The sequence below is a fragment of the Enoplosus armatus genome, chromosome 1 (genome assembly GCF_043641665.1).
Source record: "Enoplosus armatus isolate fEnoArm2 chromosome 1, fEnoArm2.hap1, whole genome shotgun sequence".
Taxonomy (NCBI): domain Eukaryota; kingdom Metazoa; phylum Chordata; class Actinopteri; order Centrarchiformes; family Enoplosidae; genus Enoplosus; species Enoplosus armatus.
Genome location: NC_092180.1, coordinates 11,174,083 through 11,186,636, shown reverse-complemented (window position 1 = coordinate 11,186,636; position 12,554 = coordinate 11,174,083). Strand labels below are relative to the sequence as shown.

General features: G+C 38.4%; 1 protein-coding gene across 1 annotated transcript in view; it reads left to right on the top strand.

Annotated features, from left to right (window-relative positions):
• The window catches only part of gpc6a (glypican 6a), a 124,062-nt gene that overhangs the window by 76,872 nt on the left and 34,636 nt on the right, over positions 1-12,554 (top strand). Inside the window, exon 4 of the mRNA XM_070902969.1 lies at positions 526-691. Within this exon, the coding sequence (XP_070759070.1) occupies positions 526-691 (166 nt within the window). The remainder of the gene's footprint in view (positions 1-525; positions 692-12,554) is intronic.

Below are 12,554 nucleotides of genomic sequence, written 5' to 3'. Positions count from 1 at the left end.
GCTGACAGGCCAATTATCAGATGTACTCTTCGTTCTGCGTCCCCACCTCTGAAGGGAAGCAGATGTGAGAATCCTGTCGCTTTCACTCAAGCCGGTACAATGACATGGCCCAACAACCAAAGGCACAGCCTTCACAAGAAATCGAGATGGACAGAGTTGTAAACCTCGTCTTGTCATACAGTTTTATCTGGTGGGTTTTCACATTTCAAGCTTCAGAAGATGTGATGTGGTGTGGGGATGTTTGTCAAAGTTGAAATGCGTTTGACATTTCCCCTCCGAAGGTTCAATAGGGAATTGCATTCCTTACTATTGATGCACTGACTGTTGTATGCAGTGGTTTCTATGGAAACCTCACAATGTTTTGTACAAATATGAAAATGCCACTTGTGGTGTGCAACATGTGCTGTTTCATCACAACTTCTGTCTCCATTTTAGGAATCATGCAGCATGTCGTAAAAGAATTACTGAGGTGTAATAAGTTTGAAAAGACTTTGTATAACTGAAGAATGTCTCTTTGCTTCATAGGTGAATGTAGTCCCAGCATGTGTCAGAGCCTTGACCAAGATGCTGTACTGTCCATACTGTCGCGGCATGCCTGGGCTGAAACCCTGTCACAACTACTGTCACAACGTTATGAGGGGCTGTCTTGCAAACCAGGCAGACCTAGACGCTGAATGGAACCTCTTCATTGGTAAGAAAAAAAAGAGTTTCATCCAAATCAAGTGCCCTTGTGCCCGTTTCTTATTCTTTGTAATCTTTGTAGGTTTGTGTCTGTGTCTGTCTGTCCGTCTCTGTGCACAATTGCACTTCTAAGTCTGTTACTTTTCCAAGGCAGTGTCTTTGAATAGTCTCTGTGGGAATTCAGTAGGATGTGCTGTGTTAGATTCAGCTTTAAAGGATTTACAGAGACAAAACTGAAATCTTATTTGTGCAACCATTCCTTCTTTTTTCAGTCTGAAATGTTGTTTGCTATTGCTGGAACCCTGGCATGGTGCTTAAAGCTCTAGTCCCTGCTGTTTGGGATTGATAAAGGAGAGCAGATCCTAGGCAAACACATTTTCTATAGTGTTTCCAGCTGAGCTCGGTGAGTAATATAGCACTTCAGTTAGGCTGTAAGTAGCTGGCTGCTGTAAGCCCTCCTGTTAAATGGATACCAAGGAGGCACATAGAGTGTTCCCTCTGGATCTTTTGTAGGCCAGTGCTTTATTTGTTATGTACCCCAATCCCATCCTCCCACCCACACTAACAGATTTTTTTCAAAAATGGGGCGACGTTTTTTTAGGAGACATCCCTGAAGACCGTGTGTCAAGTGAACTGCACTTCTAAGCTTTTGGCTGTTTTGTGACAGGCCTGTCGTTTGAGAAACCATCAGATGACGTACTGTTTGTTCTCTCCGATGGCACGTCTGAAGTCTCAGATCAACACAGGCCCCCATGCACTGAATGAGATGTCTCGCAGCTTTATGACATGTGTTAAAAAGTTAGTGTCTTGTTCAGTTGTGAAGAGGCAAATCTATTGCCGCAAAGGGACGCTGTGCTTGACAGTAATGGGAAAAGCTGTTGTTGCAACAGAATGATGAATCTGGTTAGACAAAAACACCCTTGAGGTGTAGAAAAAGTGGATTTTTAATTTTGAACCACTTTTCGTGCAGACATTTTTTTTTTTTGGTTTGGAAAGACGGCGTTGTTGAGGGTATTATAATTAGAAATGTAGAACCCAAGGGATGTTTATTTTCACCATGAAAGACTCATTTTTTGATGTCTACTGACATTTTGTATTCATTATCTGTTGCTAAAGAACTTCGATTTGCTTACTATGCAGCTTGCAAGAAATATTGATTTGCCTTTCAGAGACAGCTTCTAAATGTATCGCAGGTCAGTTCTCACCACTGGAGCACATCTTTGCATTATAGAAATTTATGGATCGAGCCCGTACACAGTATGTCATTGTCATCCCTTCAAATCATCACTTATTAGAGAAGGTTGGATCAGAGGTACAGCTTTCAATTGTTAAGAACCCTCAATGACATTTACCTGTGGACTTTGTTCATACTTAAATGTCACTGTCGATACCATAGATTGGTAAGACCACAGGAGAAAGGAGACTAGAGGCTTTTTATTTAGTTTTAAACTTCCACAGCAAGAGAGAAAAGAGACACGAGTCCTGAAATGGTCTATAATCTTTCTAAATCCAGCTGAATCAAGGACATTTATGTAATAAATATATTTTTTTTGTTCCCTGCTTTTATTAAAAAAAAGGTCAAAAAAAAAAAAAAAAAAAAGAAGAAGAAGAATGCCAAGTCGGCTCTGTTCCATAACAAGTGAAAGCTAAAACCAGATAATGATTTTTTTTCTCTCTAATGTACAAAGTTGAGCTTACCTCATTCTTACATTAGTGGTACAAATCAGAACTGAAAAGACTGTTGCAACATCTGTTTTTGGATAGAGATTTCTGAAGATAAGACACTGAATATTACAAGAGAGACGGATTTATATTACATTGAACATGCGTTGCATTTAGTTAAATAAAGTAAATCAATAAAAACAAAACATCTTCAGTTAATCACAGGAAATTGTCATACAGTGGATTTGTATGGACATTTCTTCTAAATAATGGCATTCTTTCTGTCTGGTTTTTAGTCACATGCTCACACACTCTCTTGTCAAACACATGGAAGCAGTTGTGTTGGTAGTTGGCATCGAAGGTTCAACTGAAGAATAACTCTACCAAAACAATCTGGCACCCTATTTCATGGCCTCTTGACAAATTGTCTGGTTCATTTCTGCCAAATTAGGAGACACTTTTCACTCTCTTCCAAGACTCCATTAGCTGTAGTAGTACATCTTTAGCCATCACAAAACTCCTACAGCTGAATTAACTCTAATGTGTAGAAACTTGCTAGCCTAGCAACATTGCTGCCACTAACAACCCATGAAACAACACAAAAAATGGGATGATTTTGTGACACCAGAGCTGCATTCAGTTGTAAGGTACAGTAAAGACTGACCTACAGACATGCTTGTAATATTTATAGGCCTTTTTTTAATGGTGGACATTTTGAAATGTCACGGCAGAAAAATGCACTGATGCAATTAATTACATAAATACTGGCTGCATTCAATTTAGGTGAGCCGGTTCCAGAGCACTGCTATTGTGTATGCTGGCTTACTGGCATGGCTGAAAAAGAAATCATTAATGTCATTAGTCACACCTGTGTTTTTGCTGCCATGACGAGTCAAAACAGCTGATGTGACAAAAGCCTATTATTATGAACCATTATTTTTGATATGTACAGTACCTCGTATGCCTACAATTAACTTTATGGAAATATGAGTTGTGATTGCAATGAGAAAAACAGAAAATGGACACTGCCAAGCCTTTTCTTCTGAAACAGACTAAATATAACAATCTGGCTCATAAACATCTTTATTTTCTTAGAGTTAAATGATTAGATAATGATTGACAGTGACACAACGCGTCAAATGAGGTCAGCCCGACCAGGCCTGTGGCGTGTGTGTGTGTGTGTGTGTGTGTGTGTGTGTGTGTGTGTGTGTGTGTATGTCTTTAGTAAGTTCTTAACTAATTTCCAGCTCAATACAGTGAAACGGTAGACCGGAGAAACATGGTTCTTCTATGGATATCAAGAATAGTATCTTAGTAAGGATTCAGGGATAAAAATATTTTGGACTAACCAGGCTTTAATTCATGCCATTAGATTTGCACAGACCAGAAAAAAAACATATTGTCATTTACATTATTAAGCATTTTAACTTCTATCCTATAGACAAAATAGAATTATAATGTAAGTACAGATATAATAAATAATCAGGTTCTGAGTAAATGGCTGTATGATACTGCAAACAACTGTTTACCAGTTTTCAATAATCACAATATGGAGCACAATTTCTGCACCGTATGAAGTAAGTGTTGTTTTCCTGCTTCCTCATAAACGTTTATAGAAATGTTCTTTGCATGTTCCCCCATCCCCAAAACACGTGGTGACTCCAACTACCGCTGCTGACAGTGTCTATAGACAACAATTTTATGCAGAATTGCAGACAAGTGCAGAACCAAAAATGGAGCACACCTTATTCTCTCTCTCTCTCTCTCTCTCTCTCTCTCTCTCTCTCTCTCTCTCTCTCTCTCTCTCTCTCACAGTAGCACATGACAGTCACATCACATGGCTGATTTTCTATTTTGTTGGAAAAGTGAAGATCAAGATTTATCTGTCATCATTTTGTCGCAGAAAATATGGATTTCATCTGATGAAATATAGCAGAAGATGCATTGAGTCTCTTGCCTCTGCTGAAAATGTGAAACAGGGAACTCTAGTTGCAACAATTGAGTTGTTCTGTACTACTACTCTTCATTGCAATGTGGGCACAAAAGGTAATAAATGTCCCAATTTGTCCCCTTCCAAAATAAAACAAGATCTTTAATCAATGCTATACAGTACTGCACATATTAATATATTTAGAAAAACATTTAAAAATGTGGTATACTTCTATAACATTCACCACACTATATGTTTTCTTTGTACCATCCTTAAGTATTGTGCACATTCACAAGTACTTGTGTAAAGATTTTGATTTATGTTGTTAATACTAGATAAGAATAGATGTTAAAATATTTGTTTTTTATTACACATCCACACATAGTGGCTTTGGCTTATGGTATTTATAGTAGAAAATAAATGGAGGAATTGAGACTGAAAATGAAAAAAAATATATGAAAACAACATGAGTAAAAGTTGACTTCACTGGCGTGACATGTTTACAACTAAAATCAAGTCCACTAAATGCTGTACAAAGCCATTAAAACGTCACTTAACAGAACCAGAGGAATTTACGAGACACACCTTTATGCCAAACAAATCAAGAGCACTTACAAGCTTGAGATTGAAAGTAAATTCAAAGCAATCTAACAAATTGATTGGCACTCATGATTTTAATATGCACATGTAAACACAAGCAGTTTGGGTATTAAGATGTCAGTATCACACTGCGGGTTTTACAAGCATTACTGGGGAGAGGAGAACAAATGTGCCACTGCTGTGTTTGTTCTTGAAATCTGTGTAACATTGAAACAATGATGATGACCTTGGTGAATACTTTGATGTAGCCTACATATCACTATGCAGAAGAAGAAGAATGATTACAGCATCCATGTCATACGTTTCAAAGTTACAGTCACAGTACAGTAGCTGACAGTTTGTAAAGGTTAGCGTAACGACTTTGTGGCTCCCAGGCTGCAAATGGAAGACAGACTGTCAGTGAACAATGAGCATAAACCTGAGGAAGGATGTGATTTACCTGCTCGTACCTGTGCTGAGTGATTTTAAGGCATCCTGACTTGTGTGTGTGTGTGCCTGTGCGTGTGTGTGTGTGTTCGAATGTTCAGGGAAAGAATTCATGGTTTGGCCAATGGGGGATACCAGACCATCAGTCACCTGCCATCATGACAAATTTACCCAGTTCTGCATCATGACAGACACATCATTATCATTTTTCTTGTCAGCACCTTGTTAAAATACCCTCAGAGAGAGAGAGAGAGAGAGAGACAGACAGAAGGAGGGAGAGAGAGTGGACTGTTATTCACACTCTACTGTAGTTTTCACGCCAACACCATGATCAACGCCAATTCGGACAGGCATCAAGTGACATCAGTGTAACACAATACTTTCAGCTACACATGGACAAAATGAACGGCAGATTATACAAACCCCTTCCTCAAACAGCGATCGTCCAATCATAGCTTCCCAACCGTAACTCAGCCCGGCAGGCCTGTCAGGCTGTGGTTTTCTCCACATGTTGAGAAAGTGTTGTTCTCACTACGGCGACACTACAGTGACAGCAACACTTGGCATCTAAAGAGTTAGCCATTTACAAACCATTTAACCATTTACAAAACCAAAAACACAAGAGCAAAAGTGTAAAGAATGGTTCATCTGCTCTAACATAAGCTGCAATTGTTAGCATGTCCGGCGCACTAGCTTACGACCTACAGTAGCAAACCAACGCCAGGCATTACCATGTCATTAACTAGATAAAATTACTTTGTGGGATTACAGGTTACGTTATTAAAAAAAAGTCCTGTTTACAACTAGCACATCCACGTAGTATTTCCACACTGTGTGAAAGCTGACCCTGGATGCTATCAGAGTTTAGGCTAACATTAGCAGTTATTTTGCCTTATTGGACCCCAGCAAGTGTTACCAGAGATAGCGTTACATTCACCAAACACATTGTTAGTCCTAATCCTAAAATATTTTTTTTCTTGTAACGTTAAATGTGAAAACATACTGTTTAAGCTAAGTAAGTGTGCTAAGAAGCCAAACAGTGATATGTTAGAACAAAACAGTCTGATCTGTCATTTGTCTTTATCATACTTGGAATACTAGGATGACCTAGCTCTACATTAGATTACAAGAACAATGTTTCTTTATTTCCTTTTCTTGTCTTTTAGCATGATATCATGACATTAGTAGCCATAAGTGCCTTTTTAAGACCTTGTCTACAAGATTTAATTTTAAAACAAGTCAACAGAAAACATTAAAATGTCAGCTGGCGACATTGTTCTCAATCGATTCCTGGAGCTAACGTTTGTTTGATTAGATAGCTAGCTACGGCTAATACAATCTCGGCTGAAATGACAAGCGGTCACCGGTTAAAAATAAGAAGCCTGCCTTTGTCTTACCTCTGACTGAAATCAAGCCATTGTTTTAAAAAATGACAAAGATTTTTGAGTGATAGATCCAGGACCGTTATCATTGTATGTGCCATGTGATTGACAGGCACAGCAGCAGTAACTAAGGGGTCAATTCTATTTTAATGGATTTACAGTAAAACTAAGCTTTAAGTGAGAGGTGATTTGTAAATACCATTGAATTCCCTCATTGCTTGCACTCTGCTGTGTCTGTGTACACATTATTTTACCTAATTAAGATATAGTCTTGTGTTGTCCTCTGTTGAGTCCTTTGACACCACAGTGTAAGCGATCCTCATTGATTTTATTTGCTCATTTCTTTTTAATTGCATGGATTGTGTCCCAGTGTAACTGGACCTCCCCACAACCCCCAGTCCATGAGAACTTAAGCCAGTATTTTTTTCTGTCCTCCAAGAAGGACTTTCTGTGGTGTCTGATTATGAAGATGAACACCCTTCCAGTGCTTTACTTTAAATGATACAGATAGCTAGGCTGAATCTAAGATGTCTAAAAACTCTTTTTACCTTTCTCCTTCCTTACTTAAACTCTTTGAGATTCCTTAAGTATGACATAAAAATACTGCAACTTTAAGTTAAACCTGAGTGTAATACATACATGTGTATATATATATATATATATATATATATATATACACACACATATACATTGTTATTGTATTTTTCTTATTTTTATATTTTGTACATACTTTAGCTCTAAATTATGCTACTTCTACTCTTGAATGGGAGCACCGGTACTGTACAATTTCCCCTCGGGGATCAATAAATTATTTCTGATTCTGATTCTGATTCTCTCTCGGGTCATTTACCCGACACAAACACACACACACACACACACACACACACACACACACACACACACACACAGGCAATCAAACTGACTGAGTATCAAGCATGATGGTCTCAGTAACAGACATGACAGGAGCAAACAAGCTAGCTCGTGGGTTGCTGCCTGTCAGAGTGTCAGAGAGCTCAAGACTGAATGACTCACTTAGCCTTGTGGAAGTGATCACCATATCCTCAGCATAATCAAGAACCAGTGTCTTTTTTATGTAATTGCTACTGGCTGTGCAGAATCTGCAAGATGCTGATTTTCTGTACATGTGGCAGGAATGCTTACGCAGCTACACTTTATATACAAGCAACATATCCGTCCGTAATACTATGAGTTTTATTTTGTAATTGTATTGCCTCCACACACATGCACACTGAATGTTGTTCTTGCTATATTTTATCCTCACTTTTTATATTTCTGGAAAGCATATTGTTATTGTTATGCACTGTTGAGCTTTTTAATGTTGTTGCATGTTTTAGCCTATTCAAATGGCATTATATCTAAAGGACTAGTTTGACATTTTGGTTAATGTATTGATGTTTTCTTGCTGAGAGTTACATGAGAAGATTGATACCAGTCAGGTCTTTACAGTAAATACTTTGCTACAGCCACCAGCTGGTTAGCTTAGCTTAGCATAAGGACTGGGGGCAGTGGGGGAACAGCTAGCCTGGCTCTGTCAAAAAACGTGCCGAACTGCAGCTCTAAAGCTTAATAATTAACATTAATCTGAACAAATAACAACTATTTGTGGTTTTACTGGACAGAGCCAATTAGCAACCTGCTGGTTGCAGCTTCATATATAACGGACAGACATGAGAGTGGTATCAATCCTCTCATCTAACTCTGCAAAAAAGCCAATAAGCATATTTCCCAAAATGTCAGCCTATTCCTATAACCTTACTGGTAACCATTTTCCAAAACATTAATTTCTCATTTGTAGCATGATTCCATTTTTCTGTCTCCTGGCCAGCTACGGGTTTGCATTAATTTTATTACTGTGTGACATTCAATTTACACACTTGTCTGTCGCATGCTTGAAACTTCCTTTACTGTAATACAGTTGTGTCCCTGCCTTCACCAAAACATGATCAAACACTTGCTGCTATAAGAGTAAAGAACAAAACAAATAGCTGAAAGGCAGCGCAGGAAAATAAACACTCAGCAGGCAGAAGCAAAAGTGTCTTGCAGCTTGCAATAGTGTTAATGTGAAAAGACATGAGAGTTCATATGTGAGGAACAACAGATATGGTACTTGAGGCTTCTGGTGAGCTAAAGTAATCCAGACATTGCTAAAAGCCAGTAAAATAGAAAGAACAAAATCCCTATCAAGAAGTATTTCTTAGTGTTGTTATTGAGCTACAGTCCAGCTGTAGGTGCATGACAGAATGCCTGTGGAGACTCCCCAGAGACAGACATCTTGGCAAGTTAGTGAGTCTTTTGCAATTGATTCTCCTCTTACAGCTGCAAACTGGAGAAAAAAAAAGTCACAGGAAACTGACTCTGAAATCTTTTAGCAGAATAATTTTGGCAGTGTTTGTGTTCAGACAGGACTGCTCTGAGTAAGAGTGAAAGGGTGAGGTGTGTTTTAAATTTGTTACACAAACAGTGAGTTTCTTCATCATGAACGTGAGCTTTACTTTGGATGTGTTTAAGAAGTTAATTCAACAAAGAATACAGGTTGTATCTTGCGAGGGATATTGATACTGTATTAAACCTGATGGAACAATGATTGTCGGGAACAAGCTGATTTGGAGTTTCCTCACTTCATTTCCTTTCTGCCAAGCCATTTTGTACTTTGGTGCTTAAACTAAAACACAAATGCGTCACTGCACTGTAGAACACACTGGGACATCATTGTAATCTCTTATTGCATGTCTGTGTGTTTTCATCCACAGAGACAGAGCCCTTCAAAGAAAGGTCAGAGAGCTCAGTGGCCTGTTGGGACAAAAATTAATTCATGGCTTTACCCCAGTTAGTCTCTGTAGGGCAGTTTTAGCGCACTGACTGTCACAAAGTCACATCCTTTTGAAATTTACTTGAAATGTAGTGTTTATTTTTTTAGTTTTCTCTCATTGATTAATTTACAAAACACCATAACACAAGCTTCTTTACTTTTTGTGATAATTGTGACCCCCAGCCATTTTACTGTCACCACAATAACACTTTTCTTGTTTCACCACACCAAGCCATGCTGCTCTTATGTATTGTTCTGCCATATTGTTTTAACCTTTGAGGCTTCTGCAAAGAATTCAAAAGCCAGAGGAAAGCAAAATATGCTGTTTACATGCAAATACTTATTACAGAGATGGATGGGTGACTCAGCTCTGTTAATCGAGTTAAGGTGTGCTTACTCTGATTCATAGCCTTAATACAAGTAATAAACTAATATAGGTGTTTACGTTCAATAATACAGGTGTTGCTTTTCTCTCACCGACTTTAAATGATTGGCATTGGTCTTGTTATGTTTTCTGGAGGCATTTTATATTCTTGGGGGAAGGGAGTTAGCCTTTTACAACATATATCAAGGAAAGACAAGGAGACTCCCTAGACAAGTCACCAGGTGCTTGTAAGGCTAACACGGATTAACTGTCATATTCACCAGTCACCAATCAATATTTAGTCTCCAATCCATTAGTTGCTTCTTTTTGGAATCTGGGAGGAAACCCACATTCATGAGCTAGGGTCAGAAATCAAACCCAGATTTTTGAACAGGACTAACGGTAGAGTCATGATGCTGCCCAGGAAACATAGAAAACTAGTAATTTTGATTATGAAAAACAGTAGAGCTAAACTCAAATAGTAAATGCACAAATAGTTTCTGTTTTACCATTATCATCTGGATTTTTCCAGCTTCAGTGTTCGTACTGTATTTTGAACTGGTATAATCTCCCAGAGGCACTCCATGAATTCTTCACACGTGCTGAGTAGCAATTATATGCTGTGATAGACAAAAAATGGAAAAAGAGACAGCAGTAACAAACAACACATCAAAGAGCCATACTGTTGTATTAGGTGACACATTCCCTCACTGAACAAAGACAGTGTAGTTTTCCTCTCAGCTTGTCAAACTAGCAAAGCATGTAAACAAGGAACCGTGTCCCTGAGCATGCTCAGTGACGCTGTGATGTCTCCCTGACATGGAGCTACTCTCCAGGTCGATGATGCAGTTGCAGAGTTGTTTTGTTGTTTCAGAATAAACCACTCTACATGGGCCATGTTCATTATGTTACCCTGAACAGTGTTATGGTGTGCGTACAGAACACTTTTAAGGGAATTTGTCAATGAATAAAATTAAGTGTTATCCTATGAACTTATTCATCATTTTTGCGCCATCATTATTAAATGCAAAACATTTTTTTTTGTCTTCGGTACACTCCAATGTCTTCATGACATGTATGTTGTAGGAGGAGTTTAGGGAAACTGATCTTATTCATGCACTGTTTCTATGACAAAAGACATTTGTCATGATGAGTGCAATTTCCAGTACGTGGAGAAATACCACCATTGGCAATGGAGTAATCCACCGTCTCTGGAAATGTATGCAGGGTGCCATCAACTTCTATTGTTGGATGCATTATGTTTGTATGCACACATTTTCTCCAGTTTGCAGTGGCAGATGGTGAAAGTTATTCTTTCCATTTTCATCATTGCAACTCAAATCATTGGGCAGACTTGCATTTGTGTGCACTGGGTGGCAATTCTCTTTGCATTATGTTCATCATTTCCAGTGCAAAAGAATCATCCCCCAATTAATTCATATCAACACTGGAAAGGACAATAACAAACTGTTGCTGACGCTCATTGGAAACATATAGTCAAGGGGAGTAAAAATTGAAAAATATGAAACAATTCAATACCTTAGTCTGTGTTTAACACCTTTTCTCCAGCCTCATACTGTATGTGACATTTCAGCTACCAGTTTACATAATTGGGATAGTGATATGCCTTTAAATCCTAAAGACTTGGTCACACAAGATGATTTTGAACACAGTCTAAGCCTGACTGAACCATTTCTGTGCTCCGAATTTGCAAGACCTGAGACTCTGGTCCTCCCATTGACTCAAGAGCAGTCATGCAGAGCTGAGAAATATTTTTTTTTCTTATGTGTTTTATTTCACATGGGCTAGTCTGGTGTATGTGCTGTGAAATAGTGCAATATTTTTCTGCACTGAAATCTGAGTCATCCTAGCAACAGCCAATGAACGAGAAGATAAGTCAATATTAACTCCCAAACATTTGTTGGCCATTAGATTCATTTAGGTAAATGTCAACCTACTCCATCCTTCAAAAACTGTATTTACGAAATCATATCTCAAGGAAATCAACAATGTGCTCAGATCAGTATATATCAGTAAAATTATAAATGAAGTGAAAGAAGGCACAGACTCTTTTGACTTTTTGTCAGTGTTATTCTTCTCAATATTTTTAAACTATCTAGTTTCTCTGCAGTGGGCAAGAAACCAGAGAGCACATATATTATAACGGATGGGATTGGATGGATCTCGTAGTGTGAGTGAAATTGGTGTTATAGTAGGTGTATTTATTGAACACTCCAGTGCCACTCACCACATCATAATTGCATTGACTATGCAATGATCAAAAGTAAAAGCAGTCCATTTGATCAGAAACATATGTCAGAAATCCCAGTGAAAAAATGCAATTATGCAATTAAAAATCAAGGGGTTAAAATGCCCCTGATAATTTGTAACACACTTTGTTTCTCAACATGTTCACATAAAAGTTGTAGGTTTGTCGCAGATTCACACATGAATGACTGCTGTGTCCCCCAAGGGACTCTGCAGGTAGTTTGTTGGAGTATCTCCAAATCCCTCTGGGTGAGAAAAAAGGAGAGTTTTCCATTAGAAAATAACCAAGCATGCAGCCTGAAGCAAAAAAAAAGAGGAAGTTGTCACCATGCAGCCAGCAGTAAACAACCATGCCCATACACCCCACGGTGTCAGTCAATGGATAAATGGATAGATGGATGAATGGTGGTA